The 27,935-nt window shown below is 45.0% G+C and overlaps 2 protein-coding genes across 9 annotated transcripts in view; both read left to right on the plus strand.

Moving 5' to 3' along the window:
- The window catches only part of DIXDC1 (DIX domain containing 1), a 33,290-nt gene extending 14,005 nt beyond the window's left edge, over positions 1-19,285 (plus strand). For 2 of the 8 annotated variants that reach the window (XM_072354765.1, XM_072354764.1), the window contains 16 exons: positions 782-889; positions 7,248-7,360; positions 8,530-8,678; positions 10,469-10,558; positions 10,665-10,718; positions 10,879-10,929; positions 11,894-11,998; positions 12,472-12,525; positions 13,072-13,176; positions 13,255-13,326; positions 14,020-14,106; positions 14,265-14,426; positions 14,548-14,614; positions 16,144-16,252; positions 16,803-16,911; positions 17,757-19,285. In XM_072354765.1, coding sequence (XP_072210866.1) covers positions 782-889; positions 7,248-7,360; positions 8,530-8,678; positions 10,469-10,558; positions 10,665-10,718; positions 10,879-10,929; positions 11,894-11,998; positions 12,472-12,525; positions 13,072-13,176; positions 13,255-13,326; positions 14,020-14,106; positions 14,265-14,426; positions 14,548-14,614; positions 16,144-16,252; positions 16,803-16,911; positions 17,757-17,837 — 1,516 coding nt within the window. In that variant the 3' untranslated portion in view covers positions 17,838-19,285. Of the gene's footprint in view, positions 1-781; positions 890-4,377; positions 5,044-7,247; positions 7,361-8,529; positions 8,679-10,468; positions 10,559-10,664; positions 10,719-10,878; positions 10,930-11,893; positions 11,999-12,471; positions 12,526-13,071; positions 13,177-13,254; positions 13,327-14,019; positions 14,107-14,264; positions 14,427-14,547; positions 14,615-16,143; positions 16,253-16,802; positions 16,912-17,756 lie in introns of those variants that run through there. The other 6 variants (XM_072354769.1, XM_072354768.1, XM_072354767.1 and 3 more) reach the window with 4 other exon arrangements.
- Positions 19,286-20,265: 980 nt separating this feature from the next.
- On the plus strand, positions 20,266-27,311 carry DLAT (dihydrolipoamide S-acetyltransferase). The gene is made up of 14 exons (XM_072354772.1): positions 20,266-20,555; positions 20,890-20,991; positions 21,312-21,436; positions 21,547-21,703; positions 22,829-22,955; positions 23,302-23,486; positions 24,001-24,166; positions 24,357-24,424; positions 24,721-24,813; positions 24,907-25,014; positions 25,552-25,667; positions 25,955-26,117; positions 26,263-26,399; positions 26,674-27,311. Exons 1-14 carry the CDS (start codon positions 20,340-20,342, stop codon positions 26,801-26,803), a joined length of 1,893 nt encoding a protein of 630 aa, XP_072210873.1. The 5' UTR covers positions 20,266-20,339; the 3' UTR covers positions 26,804-27,311.
- The last annotated feature ends 624 nt before the right edge of the window (positions 27,312-27,935 follow it).

Here is a 27,935-nt window from a genome sequence, read left to right on the forward strand (position 1 = left end):
TGCAGTTGCACAGCATATGCAGGACAACCCGGGGATCACACCCAGCCAGCATGGGTTCATGAAAGTCAGATCCTACCTGATCAGCCTCATCTCCTTCTATGAGCAGGTGACCCACCTGATGGATAAGGGAAGGGCTGTAGATGTAGTGTACTGTACTTCAGCAATGCCTTTGACAGTGTCTCCCACAGTATTCTCCTGGAGAAGCTGCAGCCCATGGCTTGGACAGGTGCACTCTTTGCTGGGTAAAGACTGGTTGGATGGCTGGGCCCAGAGTGTGCTGGTGAATGGAGTTACATCCAGCTGGTGACCAGTCACTGCAGGCTTGAGGCAGAGTGGCTGGAAGGCTGCGTGGAGGGAGAGGACCCGTGGGTGCTGGTGGTACAGCTGGACAGTTGGACTAGATGATCTTTATCCCTAATTATAGAATCAGAGAACTGAACCCTATTATAGAATCAGAGAACTAGTCAGGTTGGAAAAGACCTTCAAGATCATCAAGTTCAACCTCAACCTAACCATACTACCCTAACTCTAAAAACACACCTCTAAATCCTAACAATATTATGATTCTGTGAGTTTAAAAGGGAGGCTTCTGTTTGCCTTTGTTTCCCTCTCAGTAAGATGATGAAGTGAAGCTTCCTGTGGGAAAGCTTTTTTAGTGGAAAATTTTCTAGCTGTTCCCTCCCTCCTGACTTTAGCTTTCCTCCCTTCTTCCTTGAAGACCGAAAGAATTTCTGCCCCCTACTACATGAGGCATCACTCATTCTTTGATTGTTAATTCCAGAAACAGCAGTATGGATGAGGAGATTGAAACCCCCTGCTGGAGTGTTCGGGCACTGGTGCAGCAGTATGAAGGGCAGCGTAACATCCCCTTGGAGTCCCAGTCCTCCAGGTAAGGAACTTTATTGCCAAGTCATGACCCGTCACACTTATTTCTCAGGCACTGCCTAAAATGGTCTTTGTCATTGTAATGGAAAAAATGTGGAGGAAAGGAACTTAAATCACACAAACGTTGTTATCTGTGGAAATGGACGTGAGGGGCGTGTGGATTTGAACAGCAGTTAGAGGCACACACCATTCTTTAATCCAGTCTTGCAGTCCCTGGGTGATCTACAGCTGTCTTCATTGGCATCATGTCCTCATCCAGCAGCTTCAATTGTTTCTAGATTTACAGTTATGTCTATTATCCTTCCGTCCTCCAGGCTTTCACTTTCAATCTAAAATGCAACACTTAATTATTTGGCTGAAAAATCTCCTGCATGCTGCTTTGATGCTTCAAAAGTCAGAGTTCACTATGGTTTCCATTGGAGCTGGCTTTGCTCTTTCAAGTCAGACTTGGATGTTGTGAAGTACGTGTTCTGTGCTATAAACAGCCTTCAGTTTCTTGACTGTGCAAGTAAAGCAGGGACAAGCTGGGGGAAGTGGAAGGCCTTCTAAAAAACAGAATCTGTGGAAGCCAGGATTGGTTAAAATAGCAGCATGTAACACATTTCCAGTATGAGGTGGTATAACTTGCAGCTGTAAAGCTGGGGAGCATGTGCCAGTCACAACACATGCATCGGTGCCTTACAAGCTCTTCTCACTCCTCTTTGCTTTAGGGACTAACTCAGAACTCTTGCCCCCATTTACTTCAGCAGGCAGGGAGAACACGTGGCTACGTTGATTTTCATGGATATTAGAGAGACATTGTAGATAGAAGAAGAAAAACTGCATTATGGTGAGGGAGTTGATCTACTGTGGGTAGATTTCTGGTAAAGAACAGCCTTTCTCTTTTTCCCCCCGATAACAAGAAACCAGCTTGCACACTGACTGAACATACTAGGTTTCCCTCTGGGTATGATCCTTTGCTCCATTTACGCTCTTCAGGAGCTAAGACTCACTAAGAGCTGTGTAGGCATGGCTGCAGCTCTTTGATTCACACTTTCCTGTCCCCAGTGTAAGCCCTAACTTCATTTCATTGCCTTTCTGTCTTGCCAAGGCCACTCCCTGAGAGTGTCTCAGCTGGGCTCTCATGCAGAGTTGAGGAGGTTCATTTTCTTAAGGCTGATTGCTACTGACAGTTTCTTGGGACACAGGATTTCTCAGCTCCATACTATGAAGAGGCCTCTGAATACCTGAGCATTAGGATCACTTGTCCAAAAAAACAAAAAAAGGAACAACACAACCATTTGTACTTCTGCTCAAAATTTGTTGCGTGTAAATGTGAGGTCTGCTTTAAATACAGGCATAAATACTTGAATGGGTGTGGAAACTCCCTGTGAGCTAGTGCCTCCGCATCTCCGCATGAGGTCAGTAGAGAGTGTATTTTGAAGTTGTTCCAAGGAAAGGAAAAGAAATTCTGGTCCAGGACTCAGCCCTTTCGTGGTTAATGTCACAGGACTTTGGTGTTAATTCTTGAACTGAGATCTCAGCAGGATAATGACTGAGCTATGCTACCTCCCTGCACTCACTGTTCATTTTAAGGTAGCCATAGGTACTCTCCTGTCCTGTCAGGCAGGGGTTACAGGACAACAGCTGTTTGTGGCTGTATTTGCTCTTTAGTGAAACTGTACAAATCCTACATTGCTTTGTTTTTTCCCTGCTGTGCCAGTTCTCTTCCCATACGGAAATGGTGACACTGTTGCCAATAGGGCATAACATGGTGAAAGCCTTTATGTCATCACTGACTTCCAAAATTTACTGTGGGTTCAAAAAATATTCTGCCATGTAGGTGAAAATCTGAAATGAATTGTCTAGTTTTTTTAGTGAGAATTCTTGCTTTTTTTTTTAATTTTTTTTTTTTTTTTTAAAGTGTATTTCTGTTTGGAACTTTTAAACCTGTTTTGTTTTGTTTTGTTTTTCCAAGAGAAAAATAGCACATATCTACACTGGAGCACAGTGTGTCTTGTAGGCATTGTGAATGTGAGCTGATGTGGGTGGATAGAGGCCTGGGGCCAAAATAGTGAGGGCTGATGTGTTTGGCAAAGCTTTAATGCTGGAAACTGTGTGTGGTGCTTGGGAAGAAGGAAAAAAGCACAGAAACACTTTTTGCGTTGGCTAATTTCACTAATAGGAGCTGTTTATCTGGAGTTTAAGATCTTGAAACTCCTCAAAATTGTTCTCAGTGATCAATCTGTGCTCATTTATCTGTGCATAAGGAGCAGAAGGGGGGGCCTGAGCCTTTGCAGGCTGCCCAGTGTTTTTCTTATCCTACAGTTCTGCTAATCCTGTGCTATGGGATGCACAGAGAGCTACTGGCAGCTCAACAGGAAATGATCAGATTGGATCAAGCTGGGGCTAAAACAATTTTAATTAAAACTGGGAATATGCTGCAATATGTAATTAAATTTTAATCACAGTATCTAGAGAATAGGAATATTCCCTACCTATCATGGATTTTTGTTACCTCAGAGAAGAGGGTCAGAAGCTGTGCTGTGTTTATTAGCTAGGAGACAGGCTGGGAGAGACATGTGAGTGCTGGGGTCTCTCTGTCGCCAAAGGGCAAGACCGTAACTTTGAAGGCTGCTGACAGAGCAGGCAGAATGATGCCTTTTTTTTTGCATGCAAGACCCTAACTGAGGAATAGATCCAAGCTGCCAGACAGGAAAACTTTCTACTGTAGCCTCCAGTACTGCCAGTTACAGGACTTGTGTGTGAGCAAGGAGAGAGTAGATTAGGGCTCATCTGATGCTGTTAACCAGAGGCACAGCGATTTCAAACACATAGGTTGGCTGCTGAATTGCAGGAGGAACTGCCAAGTGGGGAAGGATCTATTTATATCAAGTCTTATGAAATCAGGAATATCTATATTGCCCGGTTACAGGGCACCAGTTATTGCCTGGTGCCTCAGAAATAAGACTCAGTAGCAGTGATACTCTGTAGTTTGTTTTGATGTGTTGATGCTTAAATGACAGTGCTTTCTTCTAGCTCTGGTCAGTGATGTGCCACAAAGAAAACAGGAGCAATGTGACCACCAGCTCCTGGCAGTGTCTTCTGCTGGCAGCGGGTTCTGTGGTGAAAATTAGATTCTCCTTTCTCTTCCTCTACGGAAAAATTTACAAGCTCAGCTTTGCGAAGTAGCTGAGAAACAAGCTATTGTATTAGTGAGATGAGGTCTGTACCAGCAGCCACCCCCTCCTAATAATTGTGTTGCTGCTGAGCCTGTCCCAGGGCAGCACTTCCTCTCCATATCAGCTATTTTCTGCATTAACTCTTCAGGGAGCTTGCAGCCTGAATATCAGAATTCCCAGAGACAAGATATCTAATAACCATATGTAATAGAAATGATTCATGGAAATTTTGCCGAAACCAGGCTGATTCTCAGGCCACAGAGCCCCTCGCGCATCCCTCCTCCCCTTCCTTCCCCTTCCACCAGCCCTCCCTCCCCCTCCCTGAGGCAGGCATCTCGGAGAAAGGCTCTGCCTCGCACAGCCGTGTGACAGCAGGAGGGAGAGGGAGCTGGAGCCAGCGAGGAGAAGGAGCCGTGCGCACGGCTGGGAAGGGCTGCATGCCGTCTTCTGATCCAACATCAGAGTCTGGAGGAGCAGGGAACCTACTGCCTGCGGGAGCACCTTCTCTTGGCTGTTTGCTGGCATCTGCAGCAGGTGCTTGGAGTCTGAAGAGGGCAGAATGGGATGAGAAACGCCACTGGCAATCCAGATCAGTCTTGTGATGCAAACAACTGGGTGTGCAGCTGACCAAAATGCAGCAGCAAGAGACAAATAACCCGGGAGGAAAATCAGCAAAAGCAAAACCCAGGCAGCAGAATTTCCTGACTCTGCAATCAAACCTGTGCACAGGGGCTGCTAATCTGCCATCAGGCGGTTTCTTGCAAAGACCTTGAGGGTTTGTTTTTTTTTTGGCTGTGAATATTCCAGCTAATGTGAAGCAGTCTGGCTTGCAAATGTTTCTCCAGTAGTTTGACAAGAGCTGGCATCTTCTGCACTGAATTCTGAGCATGTGAAGGAACGAGACATGTTTGTAGCCCAGATCCTGAGGCTTCCCAGGAAACGGATTCTGTGAGGCGAAAGGTTAAAGTGGGATCATGGGAGGGAAGCAGGTCAAATGGTGAGCGATTGTTGCCATTGTCATTTGAAACAGCGGGGGTGGAGTGTTTATTAAAATTGTGGGAGTTCATGTTTATCGCTGGGGTTGTTTCTCTGAAGCCTGGGCTGTGCAGACACTCTCTGGGACTCAGCTGAGCAAGGATATGTGGGTTAAGAATCCAAGAGGTGATATTTATTCCAAAAGGAATAAAGTGGAACAGTTTGCATTTAAAAAAAAAAAAAAAAAAATGGAAATAGCTTTAATTTCCCAGCGTGTATTTCTGCATGCTGTAATCATGAATTATGATATACTTTAAAGAGAAAATCACATAAGTGGATATTTTGTGCTGTGACTTGACAACTGATAGAAAAAGTGTAGCAGTGTTTTCAGCATTAACTCATTGATGGCATAATGAATGGAACCACATGATCCCTGATACTGCTTCATCAGGCATCTGCATGCATTTCAGTGTCACTTTCACTGTTTGACACAGTTTTAGAATTTGTTTCTGGTGCCATGTAAAACCTCTGGCCTCTTAAAATAAGGGAGCTGCCTAGACAGGGGACGATGGACATAGGAATGTGTGATTGTTTGTAATAGTGTATGGTGTGGAAACCTGTAGTGACAGTTCAGCCTATCCCTGCCCCAGCTGGGGGTCTTTGTATTTCTTTGGGCTGTGGATCCAGTTCTGAGAGGCGTAGATTTGGGGAGATAGGGAATGTTATTTCCATGTTCTGTATTCCCTTGTTTTTTATATCTTGCATGTTCTGTTCACTTTTCCTTCCAGTTCTCTGCTCATACCTCAGTTTAGCCACCTTATCATCCAATAGTTGCTAATGCTGTTTTTCTTGGATGTCTCTCATTCCTCTCACCTGGATGAGAACCAGCAGTGTGCTTCCTAGTGGCCATATCAGGATGATGGCACATTCAGAATCTCGGTGGGGAGAGGGGGGAAATGAAGATTTCTTGCTCATAGGAAAAAAATCTTTCAGATAATGGACATGTTAGATCAGCTGAGCTTTGTACTTGTGCTATTTGAAAGCTCCAGCTATGATCTTTATTATGTAATGCAAACCCCAGCTATATTAACTGGTCTCTCAAACAATTATTTTACGTTGTATGCTCATTCAATGACAAGCAGTAGCAAGCAAATGATATATATAAAATGTGCTTAATTAAGGACTGCTGTAATGCAGTTGGTCTTCCTGAAGGTAAATCCTTGGGCAAAGTCAGGTGGTCTGGAGTCCTTAAACAACCACACACACCCTGTTTGAGCAGGACAGAACAGGAACCAACTATTAGAGATCCCCATTAGAAGGTTATTATTTTTTCACTTATTAAGTCACCTTCATCTCTTTCTTTAATGTGGTGAAAGTCTAAAAAGACCAGACCTTTAAAACTAGGTTGTTTAAAAGTCTATAGTATAAATGAAAAATAAGCCAGCACTAACTCTGGGAATGGATGAGACAGAGCTGCTAGCAAGTAGTTTTCATCTATATTGCAAGGCTTTACTGATTCTGGGAGAGCCATGGAATGTGCAGTGCTGGGAAGATGCAGAAGACAAGCTGCTGGAGCATCTTATTTTTCTATTACTTCCACGTTGTTTCCCTTTTGTTCTCTGTGCTTTGTTTCTATGCTGTGGAGAATGATAAATTAACTCCTGCTTACACTTGCAAGGATTAGTTCCTGAGAACTGAGAGATATGTTGAATGGGTCAGTGAGCTTCAGCTACCTTTTGATGTCATCTGGATGATGCATTTCAGAAGGATTTCTGAGAAAAGGTTTAGTGTTTGGACCTCACAGTCAGCTGAGATGGCTCCAATGAAGCTATTTGGGTACTTTAAAGAACTTTAAACCCAACAACTCCTGGATGAGTGATATCTGACATTTACAGATATTTTGCCCTTAGAATTTCAAGTTTGTTTTCTGATTGCAGTGATGCTTTTAAAACCGATGAGGGAGACATGAAGAAAGCTAAGGCGGCTTTTTGTTTAGCTTGCAGTATGCAAGACTTGCTATGAATTGCTTCTGAGCAGACCTTTAGTAGAGTGTGGTGTTACCTCTATGTGAGTTATGTGCCTACTTTGATGATCAGCCTACTGCTGATGACTTCCAAGCCTGTTATGAAGAAAATTCTTTTAACAAGATTTCCTGCATCTTTGCTTTTAGCTTAGATGAGAGTGGTGTTGATCAGTGCACTGAAATAACTCTTGTTTCTCCTGCAGTCTCACATCACCCAGTCCTGTCCATAGCACAAAGAGTGAATCCACTGTAACCCAGACAGAGGAGAAAGCAGGATTTGTGATTATCCATGCTGAGGAAGCAGAAACTAAAACAGGTAGTTTGCTGATACTACTTAACAGCTCGCACTTTCATTGGGATTTATTTGCATTTGTTTACTAAAAAGTTCACCAGAGACTGAAATGAATGTAGAAAATGGGATACTGGGCAACTTCACATAAAGCAAGATCTCAAAACGTTTAACAGTACAGTGGTGCCATTAATATGGCAATGTTTGTGAGGGCTTGCTAACTGATGCGTGGAAAACAACATGCTCTGGAGGTTGAAGAATCACATATAATTTTCACTGTAGAGTGAATGCTTTAATCACGATGTCATTAAGCTGTGTTGAGAGAAAAAATGAAATTCCCAAAGACAAAGTCCATGTGAACCTGTAAAGCCCGTGATGCAGAACTTGACTTTTTGGAGGAGTCTGTGTTTACAGTGCATCTGTACATAGGTTGAGTGACTCTTTGAAAAGAGTTGAAGTATTGTTGTGGTGTTTGCATTGAAGTTATTGCTGTATTTCCACAAACGCCTTGTGATGTGATAAGTTTACACTTGAAATTTTCATGCAGATTGAAGAAATGTTTTCAAAGAAGTTCCTAAGGTGATTTTTTTATTATTATTATTTTTTCCCGTTTCCAGGAATGCAACTTAATAATAGCTCTTTCTGGTTAGCTTCTGTCCCAACAGCAAATGACAGAAGCTCTCCTAGAAAATGCTTTGCTTCCTCAGCCAGTATAGTCTGATTCAGTGCTCTTCCAAAAGTATTTGATGACTACCTCAGCAGGTGGCAGGCTCTTCCTTAAATTCTTAGCAGCACTCTCTATGTGCTTGCTGCCTGTTCAGTTGTGTACTACAGCTGTGTGTCTGTGGATGCACAGCAGCTTGAGCTGTCTGGTTTCATCTTTGGTCAACTAGTAGCAACTATAAGTAGCCATCAAACTTCACCAGATACAGCAAAGTTAATGAAGGGGGAGGATATTGGTCATCTTTGATGCAGGCATATTCAGGAAAGCTTACTTTGCATGAAGAATGAGAATTGAGAACTGAGAATCAGTTCATTACCAAGATGTCTCACCTGTAGCAACTTCCTTGATACCAGCTAGAACACATGCCAGTTTGTATGTGAGTGACATTATGGACAGAGGCAATTACAGTGTTGTGCGAGTCTTTTCTATCTCTCTGTATGTGATGGCCTCATTCAGTTGTTCTTTCTTCCAGAAGAGATAGAATCTCACTTCCAGCCTGAATGGCAAGCAGGGAACCTGGGGTCGTGTTTGGAGAATTCGTGGGAGGAGCAGCTATTGGAACAACAGGATCATTTGGAAAAGGAAATGGAGGAAGCAAAGAAGATGATTTCAGGTTTGCAGGTAATAGATATTCTTCTCAGCCAGCTTTTCCTTACACACTCATTTTCTTTCTACCAGCTGTAGCTGGTAAGTGAATTATCTTACAGCTGAGTCTGGAACTTGAGAGCTGAGCAAGAGTCCTGGCCCAGGGAGGTCTCCTGGGGTGATTGTCAAGAAGTCAGTTGCTTACTGGGGATGGTGGCTCTTCCCTGTGTTTCTGACCTATGTATATGCTATTGCCATGCAAAGCACATATGCTGCCATGCAGAATGGTAAAGATGCAGTAGTGTTTTCCCATGGATTGAAGTTCCAATTCTTCACCAGAGTACTTAGCAGCCTGCAGGTTTTGTTAGTGGTCTGGAAGAACAGAGCAGTCTTTCTGTGACGTGTGATCAGAAGTAATGCAGAGAGGCAAGAAATGTTGGGAAATCAATCAAGATTCACAGGGTGATCAAGGGTCACATTGGTGTGCATCAGTCTTTCGGTGAACTGGGCTGAACTATGATGCTTAACACACTCCTCTTCAGCCAATGACCATTTATTTGGGGGATCTTTTTCTCACTGCCCTGTTGCAGTCCCTCTCTGACCAAATGACCCTCAACCCAGTGTGTTTGTGTGATTCTGCATGGGGAATAAAGCCCCTGTTCCATATGGTAAAGACCCTGAACTCTCTCAGGAATATTCCTTTCTGTTTGTGCTGGGAACCATACTGGCTTTGAATTGTAAATATTTATGTGCCAGTAAACAAAGCAGAGATTGTCTGAGAAGCACCGGCAGCTGGGAGGGTGCTTTCCATGTGGACAATGGACAGGAAACAAAAGACTCCGAAAGAAAATAGAAAGAAAATAGATGCTCGTGTACTGGTAAAATCCGGTTGCATTATGTGCCTACTGGGAGCAGGGAGAGACAGCACAGGAAGGACTGGCATGTCCTGTTCTTCCATACCTTGGCCCCATGTCTCAGGAGTGAGGGTGAGCAGCTGGCATTGCTGCTCCCTTATCATGTAGGAGTAGGAAGAGGCAGCTGATATTGCTAGCCAAGAAATTGGATTTGATTAATTGATTATTCTCCAACCCCCTCTTGTTCAATATTTTACAGCCTCCAGTTCATTAGAGTTTGACTGGAATACCGGGGACCTGATGTATGTGTGCCCCATAAGGAGTAAAACCATGATAGCTTTTTATGTTCCTATGTGATTCTTGCTTGAGTGTCCTGCTGGGCAGACTTTGGGATGCACTCAGAGAACAGTTTCCCAGAGAGGTTTTGTATTAACTGAATGCAGGTTGCTGGCTGCTTGCTACTCAGCAGCAGTTGCAGCACTCTGGGGGGAAGATTCTGTCAGCAGGCAGAACCTGGCCTGACAGCCTTGAGTCTTCTGGAGCTGAACTGGTGTATTGCTGCAAATTATATTTGTAGCTATAGAGTTGAAATAGAAATAAAATAGAAAAATAATTTAAGAGAAAAAGAAACTTTAAATTGTTGACTGTGAAACATCCTGGGACATACCCGTATGTCTTTGAGTTCTAGAAGCTTGAGACAGAAAGGTCACTGTAAAAGCACCAGCTAGAGTAAATCAGTCCTACCAGTCACACTTTCTACAGTACAGGATTATCCATCTTTCAGGCTGGATTCAGTTTACTGTGGAGATTCTGACATACTCCCGCAGACATGGCCTACTTGAAGCTGCTGAAGGTGTTAACACCATGCTTCTAGAACCTGTTGATATGTCTGACCATTAGCCAGGTCTGTAGCTAGCCTGTTTTTCCTTTAAAACCTCTGAAGAATTTTTTTTTTTTCCTTCATCTTCTCAGGCTTTACTGCTCAATGGATCTTTACCTGAGGATGAGCAGGAAGGGTCCTTTGAACTTAGTGAACATGGAGCCTGCCCAGAAGAGCAGCTGGTAAGCACATTGTTGCATTTAGTTTTCTCTAACTGAGCAGACCTAGATAATGTTCTGCCACAGGTAGGTGTTTTACACAGTAATAATCATGGGTTTTTGTGTTCAGATTATAATCCGAAGTCGTCTGGACCAGAGTGTGGAAGAAAATCAAGACCTAAAGGTTAGAGGAATTCATTTACTTTTTTCTGTCATGCCTTTAATAACAGGGGCTTAAGGAGCTGCTTATTTGATGTGCCATGTGGGAAAAGGAGAACGTGGACTTGGGTTGCTTCTGAACAGATGAAAAAATGCAATTTAATCAAATTCTTTTGGATTTACAGAAGGAGCTGTTGAAGTACAAACAAGAAGCTCGAAACCTACAGGGGATAAAGGTAAGGAAAAGGACATTCCGTCAAATATAGACATTAAAGCTCTGGAGTTTGCTACAGCCCATAAGTAAGAGTAGGGCAATCAGCAGTCTTACACTTCTGTGAAATCCAAGAGATCGGAAGGAGCTGTAGTAGGGCAGTTGGAGGTAGGGTATTCTGTGCTCTGTTTCTGGTCCCTGGGAGAGACTACAGTTGAGACAGGCACTAGGAGTGAGAAGTCCTGGGTTCTGTTTCTGTCTGCAGGGTTGGGATAGGCACAGTAGAATTGGCCACACAAACTCTTGACAAGAGGTAAAACAGCATAGGAGGTATCCTTGTCCTTTTCAACTGCAGCATTTTTCACCTCTTTGTCTTGTTTTGCTCAGTTTCTCCCTTTTGAGTTACGAACACTCATAATCTGCTCCTGAGTGGAGATATTTTAGAGCTGCTTGTCAGGCTTCTGAGAAGGAAGACAGCAGCACCTGTCCAAGGTGGAGCTCTCAGTTTCTGAGTAATAGAGTTAGAAGTTACAGAATTAGACCTGTCTGTGGCCTCTTTGGAGAGGATTTCATCACACAATTAGATCATGCTGAGAATTTGTTTCCTTGTGTCCGTCCCTGACACTGGCCTCTTACTACCCTCTGGCTGCTGTGGATGTGTAGCTGGAGACATTAGCTGTAGGCTGCTGTAAAAACCCTGTAAAGACACTGCTGTTTTCTTCCATAAGGGAGAATTGTCAGGACACTTCTGAAGCAGAAAGTTCAGGAAGGAGGGAAATCATTCTGTTACAAACACCTAAAACATTAGCAGGGAAATTGTCACTGGGACAAAGTGCTGAAGGGCTGTGAGAGGCTGTTGGGGCAGATGTCTGTATGTCTCCTTTCATGCCTTTGACAACATTTGAGCTCTGGTGTGTAAGATCTAGATCACTTTCCATGGAAAAGTCTCTGCCTTTGTCTTGCACTTACCTATCATTGTCTTTTGCTAGGATGCTCTACAGCAGAGGCTGGCTCAACAGGATGCTTCAGTTCTTCAGCTAAAGCAGGAGCTGCTGAGAGCAAACATGGACAAGGAAGAGTTGCACAATCAGAATGTGAGTCACTATGCTGCTGCTGCTATTGTTTTAGAAAGAAAGAGCTTGGTGGCCTTGGGAATTCCAACAGCCAAAGGATGGTGTTTGTAGTTTTTGAGGTCATGGGATAGTGAAAGACCAGTCAAAGGTCTGTGCAGTAAACACTGCAGAATCTACTAGCCATCAGTGGAGTTTACCCCCCGCTTCCTGTACTCAAAGGCCTTCCACTGAAACAAGGAGAGGAGGAGATTCCCATTATGTTTTCAGTGCAGTTGCACTGTTCCTTCCTTATGCTGCTCCCTGCATTTGCAAGTAGCACGCTGACAGGTGGAGCTGCAACCTGGTGTTTGCCTGAAGTGCCCTGTTCAAAAGGTTGCTGCCTGGGAAAGTAGACCAGCTCCCTCAAACCCTGCCTTCTGTTAGCACAAGGCACAAAGAGGTTGTTGCTAACTCTTCAGGAATGTAGACTTCACACCTAATTGTTGTTTCTGCAGGTTGATCTTCAGAGGAAGGTTGAAGAGAGAAACAGGCTACTGGCAGAATACAAAGTAATGGAACCTCTCTCTCTACTGGGAGCTTTGCTGGGGACAGTAGCTGGTGGTTCTCCTGTGAATGTGACTGCTCTCTTCCTGGCATTCATTCATCTCTTGGAATGGCATTGTGGGCAGTGAATAAGTTGCAATAGCCCATGCATATTTGCTATGAGAAGGAGGGACCAGATAATTCTTGTGTTCTGTCCCAAACTCATTTTCATAGTGGATCTTTCATTGTCTTGCTTTTGGCTTGCTGGATGTCTAATGTGCAGAAGCCAGGTTACAGTCTGTCACTCAATTACCTACTGATCCCTCATCAATCTGTTTTTTCTGCATCAGTTGTCTGGCTTCAGTTGTGGGCCTTTACTGGCCAGGGAGGCTACAGGCAACAATATTTTGACTAACCTTTTCAAGCAAGGCTTTGATATTCAGATCTAACATCTAGCTAAACAGGTACAGACCATGCAGGTCAAACTGTAGATGAGCCTTGTCTTGGCAGACTACATATTCCCTTCTATAATGATGATTGTGAGCCTTACCATGCTTTGATTCCTTTTACAGAAGGAACTGGGCCAGAAGGATCGACATATACAACAGCATCAAACCAAACTGGATGAAATGCTTAGGCAACTTTCTGAGGCCAGTTACCAGCAGGTGTGGAACCAGGTGGGCTGCTGATGTCCTAGGAGCTGGCACTTACCCTTGGTGGCTCATTTTGTGCTGGTTCTTCTGTTCCTTTTACAGGTGGATTTGGAGCGGGAGCTGGAGCACAAAGAGGCCCTGCTAGCTCACTGCATGAAGAGAGAAGCTGAAGAGGTATGGGAAGCTGAAGCATTTGTCGACATATCACTCTGTTGGACTGGTGTTTCCATTCAGCACCCTCTAGCTGACTGTCTTTTAGAAATTATATCCATCCCAGAGAGGCCAAGCTCAGTGTAGTCTAATTGACCATGTCCTGAGCAAGGCAGGCTTATTCCACAAAGCATCCATCTTACCAGAGCTTTCAGCAGTTAGCTCACTTGCTTCTAGTGTCAAAATCATAAGGAATGAAACAGTAAGGAAAGCTCAGGATTAGGTGGATATCAGAGATTCCTGGATTCTAGCTTCAGGTCTAATGCAGGCTAGCAGCTAGGCCAGGACTTCTTATCTCCTCCTCTTCCTGGTGACTCAGCTATTGAGAACTTAGAACTGTTTTGGTAGAAAGAACACCATCCCCAGTATCTGTCAGTACCTGCACAGTGATCTCTAGAGTTTCTGATAGTCCTCTGTGGCAGTGGGAAGGCATTTCCTGTCTCTGCCTGTGTTTCTTCAGCCACATGTGAGAAACCTCATTTGTGCTCTGGCCTATAGGGCTGCCTGCATGCTCCTTAAGTGAATGTATTTACCTACCAGAAAGCATATGAATGTTTTTCATGCCCTCTCATCACACTTTGAAGTTGGCAAACTGAGATCTATAGGGAATTCCTAACGCTTATATTCCTGGCACCACATGCATCTTCCACTGAACAGGTGATGGCATATAGCAGTCACAGTGCTCAGAGTAATGGCTTCCTCCAGACAGCAGGAAAAGGAGCTGCTCCCACAGCCCACCGAGGGGTAAGTGTATGAAGGGATGTTTTCCCAGTCAGATTGAGGCGAGGGCTTCATGTGTCCTTGAAACTGTTAAGGGCTATTTCTCCTTTCTAAGGCCTGTGGCTTTAGATGGGAAGAAGGCAGCCTGGAGATAACCGATTAATTTTTGGTCTCTTGGCAAGACAAATGACTTGCAGCTTGTTCGTGATGCACTTCGTAGCCTGAGGAACAGTTTCAGTGGCCATGATCCACAGCACCACACTATTGACAGCCTGGAGCAGGGCATATCAAGTCTGATGGAACGGCTACACCGCATGGAGACACAGAAGAGGCAAGAGAGAAGGGTAAAGGTTTCCTAGTGCTCGCCTCTTAATTTCTGCCCTTCACACAGAACCTTGAACTGAACTACCACTTCCCAGCTGGGAAGTAATACTTCATTTTCATTCTTTTGGTTTCACATCCTAGATCCGGGGGAAATCACCAGCAAGCAGAGCAACGAATGAGTGTAGAGACTCCTGGCCTCCAAACTCCAGTAAGCGTCTTTCAGATCCTCTTCTTTCACTTCTGAATTAATTCCTCAGATTTTCTGGACAAAGTGTAGGATGCAGCATCTTCTTGGGAATCTGCCACCTGTTCTGCCCTTCACCTAAGTTTACTATCCTCACTTTGGTCACTTGGCGTCCAAGCAAAGGAAGGAGGTCAAAGATGGTCAGCTTGTTTGTAAAGTACTGTTATGCTGTGAAATGTCTGAACCATTTGGGTAGTACTGCAGTAGAAATTATTACCCATGGGATGAGTTGGAAACGTAATGTTATTTCATCTTTACTGCTGGTTTGCACCATCTAGTGGGCACGTAACTGTACAGATGCCTCTCCTCTTGCTTCCCTCATAGTGTCTGGCTCCTTTCACATATGCGGAACAGCACAATTTCAGGCATGATGTTTTGTGGCTTCAGCTGCAGCAGCTCCACATTTGCTTTTCATTGTAAAGGCTGTTTGTTTCAAGCTTTGGTTAAAAGTGTTTCCTGGGAGGTCTGTGAGGGAAGCTGTGGAGGTTTCCAGGTACTGAGGAAAGGCAAAGGCCACCTTTCAGCTGCATTGCAGCATCCAGCAGCAGGGTAGCCTGCATCATGTACAGGATGTGAAGGAAAGCAGGACAGATACTCAGAAGTCTGAAAGGGAGGCTGGGGAGGATTTGTTGGGTTCTCCCTCCTCTCCTATAAACTGCAGATTTTAGGGTCTCTACATGTATACTATACCTCTCCCTTTCTCATTAAGCCTTAGCAGGCTTTGTCACCTGTGGTGCTGCAGAAAAATTGAGTTTGGCAGCCATAAACCTAAAATCTTTCAGGTGTAAAAAGTTCTAAGAGGTGGCTCCAAAAGTTTGTTAGAAAACCTATAACTTGGTATCCGTACTGTTTTCTGCATGCTGAGAGTTAAAATTGTAGAGATCCTCAGTGTGAAGCTTCAGCTTTCAGCACAGCACATTGAAAGGGTAGGGGAAACTAGGCAGTATCCAGAGGGAGAGAAACACAACTTAGCAAAGAAAAATCTGCACAAACACTTATCCTGATGGAGCTGAGTGGGCAGATGGGGAGGAGATAGGTAACCTTTTGTCTTAATGATGGTGATTAATCAGACCATCCTGCTCTACCCATCTGCAAGTGAAGGCAAGTGGTATACTGTAGTTAGCCTAGACAGTAGGATGGATTATTCTTGAGTCACCTCTTCTAGAAGGGTTTTCCTGTCACTGCCCATGGAGTAGATGGTAAGCAACAAGCTGCTCAGTAGGTACCGAATAGGAATCCTAGAGGGCACTGGTAGGAAAATCTTACAAGCTAATACATTTGGATTTGTTGTTACCTTAAAATCTAAAGCTTTTCATTAAGCACAGGAATACCTGGTCCCTCCCAGGGATAGTGACCCTTGTAAGAATCTCATCCCATCTGGAGATTCTTTGTTCTTGATGGCAAGTTTGATGCTAAGAGCACCTCTTGTCTCCTGTTGTGGTGTGAGACAGTTTGTTCTCCAATTGTTGTGCTCTGGGCTCTTTCATTTGCAGAACTGCCTCATTCTCACAGCACACCTGTGATGAGTACCAGTGCCTGCACCAAAGTGTTGTACTTCACTGACCGATCCCTCACACCTTTCATGGTCAACATACCAAAGAGGTGAGATTTAGTTTTGCCTTGCTTCTGTTATTTGGGAGATACTTGTTACTGAAAATATTAGTCTGGGTATGGTCACCTCTAGCACAGGTTTGCTTTGCGTTAATTTAGGCACTAGATTTTATACCACTGAATGAGGAAAACTGCCTAAAGCAGTCTCCTAGCTGACACATTTTTATTTTATTTTTTTAGAGCTCTAGGAAATTTGTTCTTTTTAAACTAATTTCAAAGAGAAGGCATCCAAACAGTTCTATTCTGGCATGTAGCATGAAGTACAGGACTCCTGTGCCAAAAAACACATCAGTCAATGAAAATGGGAAAGAGAGAAAGGCTGTTTTGAGGTGGTTCCTAGAAAACTAGGAGGAAATTCTTCCTCTGAAAAAGACCTTGGGGTTGACAGGTGTGTTCCTGGAGAGGTTCAGTCTTCACATTCTTGTGGCTGATGTTCTGAGTGCTTAGCCTGACTTGTGCTTTGCCCCTGCATGTCATATGGTAACACTTGAGATAAAGCCTGTCCAGTGTACTATGAAATAATTTTGGACTCTTTTTGCAGGTTAGGGGAAGTGACACTGAAGGATTTTAAGGTAGCTATTGATCGTGAAGGAACACACCGGTACCACTTCAAAGCCCTGGATCCAGAGTTTGGCACAGTCAAAGAGGAGGTAGGTGTGGAATTCAACTGTTGGCCAGTGCTGGGTTTAGTATTGTGACACAGCCCTAGAGACCTTGAACACATCACCTCTAAACTAAAAAAATCTTTTAACGTGTCTTCAAACAGACTGCCAGTTTCACAATTGTAGGTTAAGCTTCTCTTCTAAGAAGCTAAAAATGGGATGGTTTCATCTGCAGCCAGAGCAAAGATTCTAACATGATGGTCTGGGGTTTCCAGAGCCCTGTAGGCAAAGGCTATTGGCAAAACACAGGCTACACTTCTGGCTCTTATAGTGGCTTTATGAAATCTGTTGCAACATTTATTTAAAAAAAACATCCTCCTACTTCATTTTAAAGGTCTTTCAGAGGTGGCTGTGTTTGTGGCATCTTTTCCTTTGTGTGCTGCATTGTACCACTGTTTGAGCTGAGGCTGCTGTTGGTATGGATTGGATTCATTAAAGGTTATTGAGGGTAGTTCCTGTTTCACAAATTGATGAAGACAAGTGCGAAGGGTTACCTTCCCTTGGGGACAGTCAGCTGACTAGTTAGCCATTCTGCAGAAACAGATGGGAATTGTATTCTGATGGATAAGCAGAGGCGTGTTTCCTGTGTTTATTTTATTCTGACAAAAAGAAATAATCATGACTGTTAAGGTTGAAGAAGGAGCCAGATCTAGTTTTCAACTTAAAATCTGAAAACACTGAGATGCGTATCAGTGTTGGGTGAGGTGTATGTTATGTGAGCTGTGTTGTAGAATTGTAACTAGGATCTCTGACTTGGTATCTGCCTCTAATGCTATTCACATGTGGGAGAGCAGTGTCCAGATTTCAGATGTGACTGGACTCTTTTTTCATAGGTATTCCATGATGATGACATCATTCCTGGTTGGGAGGGGAAAATTGTGGCCTGGGTAGAAGAAGACCATGGGGAGAATTAATCAAGCTTTTGGGTCTTGTCACTATGGAAACCTGTAACTGGCTGCTGAGCTCAGAGAATGACCAAAAAGCATGTGTGCTGGAAGGAGTCCAACTCAAGCTGCCAAGAGAAAGGGCTTCTCTGCAAACAACGGGTAGTGCATGTTGTGCGCATGGATGCCTGGCATGGACACCTGACCTTCTGTGGCCAAATACAGACAGCGTTGTGGGACTGAAACAAGTATCTGTGGGAAAGAAACACCTTGCTTTTTCCTGTCAACTAAACCCTAAAGGCCTTAATGATGCATCCTTTCCCCTTCTTCTCCATTCCTGCTGTATGTGCTGCAGTCCATGAGCTGAGCGTCTCACCTCTGGTTTGTTGTACAAAGTATTGCATAAATCTACACTGATGGCAAAAATATGAAGCTTTGCCTTTGTGAGTCAGAAGAAACGGCTAGATTATGTGAGCAGAAGGTTTGACCAGCTCTGGTCTTGAACTTGCATGTGTTGCAGGAGCAGAGTGAACTTTGTGGACAGTCCAGACTGAGCGGACCTGGGGAAGGAAGACAGTCTTCTGGAGGTTTTATGCATGGTCTGAAGCAAAGATCATCAGCTTGGCAAAGCTCCCTTTCTTCCAAATTCAGGCTTCTGGTTCCTAGCCCTGTTTCTCCCACCTGTCCCCCAAAGATGTACTTCTGAGGTCCTCTGTGTTTGTTTTGTTGCTGGGGGACTGTGGGATCTTGGTAATTGCTTTTCTGCTGAAAGTTTTCGTTTGGGGAGGCAGGAACTGGAATCAGCTGCTTCCCCAAGGTACTTTTGGCCCCTTCCCCCTCCTTGTTAAGTCTGTCTGCCTTCTCTCAGCACAGCAACTGATTGTCAACTCCTGTGCACAGGCATCACTGTGCTACTGTCTGCTGATTGCCAGAGCCACCAAACATAAATACACTTGTAGGATAAGTCCTATCAGTGGCACCATTTCCTTGCTATGCCTACTGCTGGGGCTTCTGAAAGAGCAGGAATTGGACGATTGAGAGGGTAGGAGCCCTGAGATCCCTAAAGCTTTTGTGGGGATTGTTTGTTTTGCCTTTTGTTTGTTCTGTTTTTCCCCTGCTTTGCCTCCCGCTGTCCTCCTGCTACCTGTCAGCTCTACTTGCACAGTGCTGGCTCCAGGCTGCAGCAGGCAATGTTGACTTAAAAGTTCAAACGGCAAGTCAAGGCTCTGCTCATTCTTGGTCTGTGTGGCCGTTTCATGGACTGCCCGCATGTCTGTACCGTGCATGAGGCTGGGAGAGGGTGAACCTGGTTTTACTGTTTTATATCAACATGTCCTTCTGTAAATATGTTACTGTTTGAAATGATTTTGTACCAGTTTACATTGTCTGATGACTGTGGATATTTTTATACCAGTGCAAGTGCTTTCTGTATATTTCTGCACGCATTATACAGTGTTTTACTCTCTAGTGGATCCCGAGATGTTTTGTATGGTCTTCTGTTCACACAGCACCGGGTCTGACTTTATTTTACTTTGGCAATCCAACTAGTTCCCATTGGATTTTATGTTTTGCCCACTTGTACGCGCAAGAAAGAGCTCAAGGATTTTACAGGGCCCTGTGCCAGCCTGGCAAAGGCCAGCACACCTGCTGCTCTGTATGATTTGTTGTGTTGACTTTCTTTACAGACAGGGGCCGATATCAGTAGAAAAGCTCATCAGTGGGTAAATTCATCAGCAGCTGCAGGGCAGGGGAACACATCTTGCTTGGAAAAGAAGGATTTTCGTCCTCCCTGGAAATAAGTTTTCTGATGCATGTGTTTTAGTGGGTTGTTAAATACAGCATGGGGTTGTTATATTGATGGGGTTGTTATATTGGAACCAATTGTTGTATTTCAATTGCAGTTTTGTTTTTTTTCTCGAGTGTTTCATCCAGTTTTGCTCATTGATTCTATTCCAGCAGGGGTCACACACCCAGGACAGGATTTTGTGGAGACCATTTTCAAGGCCTGTAGTTGCCAGTTCCAGTGTTGTTTGATTGCAGAGCTATTATCAGAGCTGCTAAGGGATACCTTGCCCAATTGGAATCCAGTTTCCAGTGGGGAAGAAGCTGTTGTGTCTGCATGAAGTCGTGCTGCCACTGCAGTCACTTCAGCGGGTTTGTTTTGGAAACATGCTCTTCATATTGCAGGACCTCCAATCCGCTGTTTGAAATCCGTACTTATTTCTGCCTGCTCCCATACTTTTAGGCTGACGCCGTACCACGTTATACGTTAAATCAGATTTTCATGGAAACTCGACCTGGCGCTCATGATTTTCCACGCCATCTCCCGCTCCCGCCCGCAGCCGGGCGCTGCCGCAGGGAGAGCGGCGGGACGCCACGCATGCGCACACGGCGTCACACCGCACCTCCCCCCCCATCTCCGTCCGCGCTTTACGGCAGCGCAGCAGTGTCGTGCGGGCCGTGCGGCGCCGCGCCCGGACGGAGGAGGTCACCGAGCGGCGGCGGCGCTGCGGCGGCGGCTCCGGCTCCAGCATGTGGCGGGTGTTGTGGCAGCGCGTAGCCCCGGGGGCCGCGGGGTTGGCGCGGGGTCGCCGAGCGCTCAGCGCCGCCGGGGCCGGCCGCGGGGCGGCGGGGGGCGCCGTGGCTCGGGGCCGCGGTCCGGCGCGAAGGCCCAACGAGCTGCTGCCGCCTCCCGCCTGGCCCCGCTTCGTGCCGTGCCGCCGCTGCAGCCTGCCGGCGCACCAGAAGGTGAGAGCTCCCTGCAGCCGGGAGCTGCGGGCCCGCGAGCCCTCCTGCCTGCGCTCCCCGAGCCCTCCTGCCTGCGCTCCCCGAGCCCTCCTGCCTGCGCTCCCCGAGCCCTCCTGCCTGCGCTCCGCGAGCCCTCCTGCCTGCGCTCCGCGAGCCCCGCTACCGCCCGCCGTTTCTCCGGCGCCCTTAAGCCCGTTATCCGCGGCTTTCCCGGTTAGCCCCGTCCCATCTTCCTGCCCCGCCGGGAGATGGCAGCCGGGCTCTTCCTGCCGTCCCGCCCCGCGCTCCGGCTTCGGGGGCTGCTCGGGCCGTGACGCTGCCCCTCCCCCCGCAGGTGGCACTGCCGGCGCTGTCCCCCACCATGCAGATGGGCACCATCGCGCGCTGGGAGAAGAAGGAGGGTGACAAGATCTGCGAAGGGGATCTCATCGCGGAGGTACGCCGAGGGCTGTCCGGGCTTTTACCGGGCTGCACGTTCGTTCTCGGCTCTGTCACTGCCCGCCCGATCCTGAGCACGTTTTCTGAAGATACCGCTGGAAATGAGTGACCTGCAGCCTGCCGGGACTGGCTGCTGGATTCGGGCTTTCTGGGCAGGACGGGCACTCACCCCTTCTGAGAGGCAGCGTCTCCCGAGCTGGTGGTTTGTGCCAGGGCTGTGTGCTCCCAGACCCCACGTTATTGTTATCATTATGGCACTGCAGGGCTCTGAGCTCACACCGGTATTCCCTTCCCATAACAGTGTCCTTTCTTCCGAAGGTGGAGACGGACAAAGCGACAGTTGGCTTTGAGAGTTTGGAGGAATGCTACTTGGCCAAAATCCTGGTACCGGAGGGAACAAGAGATGTTCCTATTGGGGCCATCATATGTATCACAGTAGAAAAGTATGTATTTTCCAAACCCTTTAGTTGAATTTTCTCTGTTGGGGCTTTGTGGGTGCCCTGTGCTAAAGGCTGTGACAGTGTCATTGGACTGATTTTTTGTTTGTTTTTAGGCCTGAACATGTTGATGCCTTTAAAAATTACACTCTGGATTCTGCAGCATCTGCTCCCCCTGCAGCCTCAGTGCCTCCCCCTCCAGCTGCAGCACCCCCACCCCCACCTCCGCCTTCTCCTCAGGCTCCTGGCAGCTCTTATCCTCCTCACATGCAGGTAAAACAGCATTATTAACCATCTGAGGTTTGTTGCACGCTTTTTCTTTTTTTGGCCTCATTTGATTTAGCACGTTTTGTCATAATACTGTCAGGAACGGGAGGTCATTAGCTATAACCACAGGAGCACATGGCTCTCAAAGTGTTGTGTGCTTAAAGCAGCTGTTTGGGGTGGTCCCAGAAGGTTTTCTTATTACAGTGATTTTTTTTATCCCAGCTGCTAGTAGGAGATAACTTGTTTCTCGTGGCTACTTGAGCAGACGAGAAAAAAAACTGCTGCATTCCCTTTGGTTTGGACAGCTCTGATATAAAAAGACCTTGTACTTAGTGTGAGTGTGGCCTGAGGGCCCTGCTCAGAACTCAGCAGAACCTGGAAGTCTGTGATACTCTGAATGTACCAGATGTGTTTGTGAGCAACTGAAAGTGAGCTGTATTTGTGGATAATCTGTTTGCTTAGACACTGAAGTGTGCATCCATTGTTCTGTCTGAGTACTTTATAGCAGGGTATTTCCTTGATGTTAATTTGAAACCTGAGATACAAAATACCTCCTTTCACAGTTAAGACATGTAGAAGCTGATTTGTCTGAGATGCTATGGAAAGTCAATACAAGAACTGGGTATTAATTCAGTGCTTCTTGATCTGACTTGCATTCAGTTACTTGATTAATTGCATTATCTGCCCAGTTCTGTTCTAAAGCTGTTATGTGTGCTGTGTTTGTTTTACACAGTATGTGTCTAAACCTACAGCACATTTAAGTGCTTAGTGGAAGACAAGTCTGTATAGCTGATACAGGAACCAGGCACATTTGTCAGAGACAAAGTAACTTGCTGTAGCCTTCCTTTGAGCCTTACAGACAGCAGCTGCAAGACTGTCCCCAGGGATGATGGTACTAATTGAGATCTAGATTTCTTCATTTTTGCTTTTGCTTGTTTTCTTGCCTTGACAAAAGAAGCCAAACTTGAGATACAGCACGAAACTGTGCTGTGCTGTAATGGAAGCAGATCTAAGAGTGTGTTAAACGTTTGCTGCTTCTTTATGTTGGCATCATTTAGTCAAGAGTTCTCGACTATGTCCCTGTTCCTTCTGAGTCTCCAAAATCTGATGCACTTGTATTCTGGCTTACAGGTTACTCTCCCTGCTCTGTCACCCACCATGACAATGGGTACAGTGCAGAGATGGGAAAAGAAGGTCGGGGAGAAACTGAACGAGGGAGACTTACTAGCAGAAATTGAGACAGATAAAGCCACAATAGGTGAGTCAACTTTAAAGCCAAGAACAGATGAGGGAGGATCTAGAGGAGCCTCTGTGCTGGCTGTTCCCCAGCTGCTCAGGACATGAAGATGTGGGGCAGTTAAAAAGTGTTTTGTTGCTCTCATGCTGCTGGAGAGAGAACCACTGGAGCTCCCAGAAATAACTGTTTGCCCATCGGTCCCTGGTAGGAATGTACAGTGCACAGAGATGTTTCCTACCTGTTACACTGAAAAAATAAAAAAAAGAATTGTCTACTAGATACAGACACAGCTTTAGTCACTGAAGTCTTTCAGAGTTACTGTTTGGTGCGACAGGCACCAAAACAATTTTGTTTCTTTCCCCTTCAGGCTTTGAAGTACAGGAGGAAGGCTACCTGGCAAAAATATTGGTGCCTGAAGGAACAAGAGATGTGCCATTAGGAACAACCCTATGCATCATTGTGGAGAAAGAGTCTGATATTCCTGCCTTTGCTGACTACCAAGAGACTGCAGTAACTGACATGAAGGCACAAGTTCCACCTCCTCCTCCACCTGTAAGGACCCTTCTTAGGCAGGGAGAAAAGTTACGGAGACAATTAAGAGTCCCTGGCTGGGTCTGAACTGTGGTGCTGGTTACACCGTGTGAAGCCCTGACTCCAGTAATGTTTATGATTCTGTGAGCGCAAGGCTAACTTGTGCATTCGTGATAGAGATCACTTCTTAGGTCAACTAGTTGGCCTTAGGAAAACTGGAACAACATTTGTTACGAGTGCTTCTTGACCTATTGCTACTACCAGTTCTGATGCTTCCCTGAAAACTGAGGGCATAAAATTCATTATTTCACTGTTTTGTTGTATAATTAAATAGGTCAGTTGACATCCTGCACTGGAAGTTTCTGATGTAATTTCCAGTGCAAGAAGCCTTTCTGAATCCTTTTAGATTACGGATTAGTTCTGTTACTCCCTTGACTGATAATGAAATGGTCTTGTTCTTTTATTACACTAAGTAAAACCTTCACGACTTTTGCAGAACAGTCATGAAGCTGATGGCTTTGTTTGTTCTATTAAGGTGGTGCCAACTCCTGCTGCTGCTCCTCCTCCTCCCCAGCCTGCTGCTCCTCCAACTCCAACAGTCCCCACAGCTGGGCTGCCTCCCCGGAAGGGAAGGATCCTGGTTAGTCCCTTAGCAAAGAAACTGGCAGCAGAAAAAGGAATTGATCTTGCACAAGTGAAAGGTAAGTTGCTCTCACTGTTGGGTGTTTGTTTGTCCCTCTAGCTACATACTTGCCTATTCTTTGCTTTCTTCCCTTCTGGGAACATTCTTGCTGTGCAGCTGTCCCCACCAATCTCTGTTAAATGAAACCTCCTTGAGAAGCAACGCCCTTTTGCAACTAATCCTCTTACATTTTTCTTTGACACCTTCAGGTACTGGACCAGATGGTAGAATCACAAAGAAAGATGTGGAGTCATTTGTGCCGCCAAAGGTTGCCCCAGTGAGTAGACTTAAAGTCGTTAACGATGGGTATGCAGAACATTCATCAGGCAGGATTTACCATTTTAGGAACTTCATAGCTGTGTATGTCAGTATCATGTTTCAAATTCACTCAAGTACTACACTTAATAATCAGTAGGGTTTGCCATGAATCTAGTTGTTGCCAGAGAGTAAATAAGTGTCTGTTGCTCTCAAGCAAGAGGCAGCATAGCCTCAGTGCTTGCCTCACATACTAGCCTACTCTGCAATTGATATTTGTATGGTCCTATGAACAGTGCTGTCCTTCTCTGGTTGCAGGCTCCAGCAGTAGAAGCAATACCTGCAGCAGCTGCAGTTGCAGCAGCACCAGCGGGGACCTTCACAGATATCCCTATCAGCAACATTCGGAGGGTGAGAATATTTTTGCCGTTCCTGGCACTGTGATTTGCAATCTAGAGTTTTCTAAATTTGTTTATTTTCACCTCCTCTGTCGTGTACTTACAGGTCATTGCTCAGCGGTTGATGCAGTCTAAACAAACAATACCTCACTACTATCTTTCTGTTGATGTAAACATGGGAGAAGTACTGGTGCTACGAAAAGAACTTAATCAGGTGAAGTATTTGGGGAGCTGTGGTGAAGCTGCGTTCTCTCACAGGTTTGCCCACCCTGTTTTTTGGTGATATGTCAGTTTGACTTGGAGAAAAATAGTCCTTTCGGTGTCTTACCTACGTGTTGTGGATCAGTTTTGGACTGTCAGTGATGGAGAACTTGTACCAAGGGGCAGCGCACTGACATCGAACTTCCCTAAGAGGGCCGCTCTGTACTGTGTGGTGGTGTTCTGTTCTTTCAGATGAAAAGTAGGGAAAAAGATTGACAAGGTGTGTAAGACAGGAAAGGGTAAAAACTTGAAGCAAAATATATTAATTATAAGCCACGACTGGGGAAAAATAGACACTAAAAAATTGTGCCCTAAATTATGAAGGTGGTGTATTCACCTTCTTCGTTATCTTGGCACTTCTGATATTAATGTTTACAGTTAGTGTGATTGTTTCCTTACGTTTTCTCTAAACAAGGCTCCATGGCAGCGACTATCCAAATTGTTTAATGTGTGAGGGACAAACTGACAGCTTGTATTTCTTCATTTACAGGCGGTCTCGGATAATGTTAAGCTTTCTGTCAACGACTTCATAATTAAAGCTTCTGCTCTGGCATGCTTGAAGGTGCCTGAGGCAAATTCTTCATGGATGGACACAGTTATTAGGCAGTAAGTTTATGGTACGGTCGAAGCCAGAAACTTTATTTGTTCAGTAGAGAGTTCATGGCACGATGGCAGATGATCTGGTGATGTTTCAAGGAGGGAGGGGAGCAGGTTTTGTACAAACGTCAAGGGGGTTCAATCCAATTGCTGCGAATCTTGTGTCTGAGGTTGGTGCACGAGGTGAAATAATTGTTGCAAAGTGAATATTAACTTAGAATTGTCTTAATGTCTTTGATTATCTTTTTTTCTTTTTGTCTTGCTTGAGTAACTGACATCTCTGTTGTGTCTTGCAGAAATCATGTAGTGGATGTTAGTGTTGCAGTGAGCACTCCTGCAGGGCTTATAACTCCTATTGTGTATAATGCACATATAAAGGGCCTGGCTTCTATCAGTAAGGATGTGGTCTCTTTGGCAGCGAAAGCCCGAGAAGGTAAACTTCAGCCACATGAATTCCAGGTGAGGAGTTCCTACATTTGCTATTACTGCTGCCATTGGCTTCTGTCTGTGTTCAGAATGAGCATATCCTGTCTTGTGATATTTCAGTCACAGTCATTCTATGTGAAACACCTCTTCTGACTTTTCTGTGAATGTCTTCTTGTAGGGTGGTACTTTCACAATTTCCAATTTAGGAATGTATGGGATTAAGAATTTCTCTGCCATAATCAATCCGCCTCAAGCCTGCATCCTTGCCGTTGGTTCCTCAGAGCAAAGGCTAGTGCCAGCTGACAATGAGAAAGGGTAAGCATTCATCTGGTTCTGCATTCGGCTTCTGGATTCAAACTCTGAATTAACAGCTATAAACACGGTTGTGTTTTTCCCTCGTAGAAAAGGAATTATTTTCCTTTTCTAGTGTGAACGTTTTGTTCAATGCCTTCAGGGAGACATATGTCTCCAAGCTCCGTTGTTGTCAGTTCTCTGATAAAAGCTGTTTGGCTTTGTTAGCGTTACCACCTTGACAGTGATTTGTAGACAATTCTGTTCATGTTTTTTTGTTTCTTTTTTTCTTTTCCAGATTTGATGTGGCCAGTATGATGTCCGTTACGCTGAGCTGTGACCATCGTGTTGTGGATGGAGCTGTTGGAGCACAGTGGCTTGCTGAATTCAAGAATTTCCTTGAAAAGCCAGTAACCATGCTGCTATAATTGAAACATGCAAAGCAAAATGTTCCTGGATCACACTGTTCTGTTTTAAACGAGCTATTTAGACTTTAGTATTCAGACTTATTAAAAGAGTTCCATTTTTTTTTTTTTATTTTAAATATGTATTATATTATCTGGTAATGTTCTTACCAGTCTGTACAGAGAAAAGGTTTGCAAAAATGCTTTTCAAGGCAATATTACAGCTATACTGTATGTTTATACAGTTGGTTAACTTGCAAACTCTTTCAAAACAGGTTAGCATCCCAGGTTGAAAAATGACCCAGGCAGTGTGTGTGCTGCCGTCCGTTTCTAAGCTAGGTTGGATGAGGTGGGGGTGCAAACCAGGTGATTTCACAACCTCTGTTCTCAGAAATTTGAATTGCAAACATCTCTTCACAGGAGTTCAGATGAGATGGTAACTGAAACACAGGAGCTGAATTCCCTTATTCTGTTCTCCTGCTGGGATGGGTGGCAATGGCAGATGCACTAAAGGGACTGAAGCCCCTGGGAATAATTTCTCAAAGGCCAAGTGTTAGCATTCCAAGTCTCTTTTGGAATTTAGCACTGGTTTGGAACTTCTCAGCTTTGGGATCCCTTCTGAGCACTTTAAAGGTGAAAGAACACCAATACCTGTGGTATCGCATCTCAGATACCACAGGGAACGTGCTGTCTTGTCATAGACTTTCACTTACGTGTGCTTCTCATATGAAGACTCTTTAATTGCTTTTCCTCTTGCTGAGTTAGTATCAGACTATGATGCCATGGAAGTAACTTTTGCAGAATTTTCAAGAGACTTTGTGTGTTGGAACCCATGTAGGCAAATGGCACATGCTCATAATCCCACCCGTGGGTGTTAATCATGTGGTGACACAAACATTTGACAGCTTTTTCAGGTATTCTAACATAGGAAGCTCTGCATTAGTCACTGGTACTGCAGTTCTTCCCTGAACTGTCTGTGTTGTCCCAGCCTCAGTGAACTGCAGAATGTGCTGTCCATGTATATATTGTATGTAAAATGTTGGAATTGCTTGTTGGACTTGAGTCCAGTTACCCCAGTCATTGTATCCTGAAAGGGGTGCAGTGCTGAACGTGCTTAAATTCCACTTTCCACATGGAAACATTCATGTAAAAAGGA

This window comes from Excalfactoria chinensis, chromosome 21 (assembly GCF_039878825.1).
Source record: "Excalfactoria chinensis isolate bCotChi1 chromosome 21, bCotChi1.hap2, whole genome shotgun sequence".
Lineage (NCBI taxonomy): Eukaryota > Metazoa > Chordata > Aves > Galliformes > Phasianidae > Excalfactoria > Excalfactoria chinensis.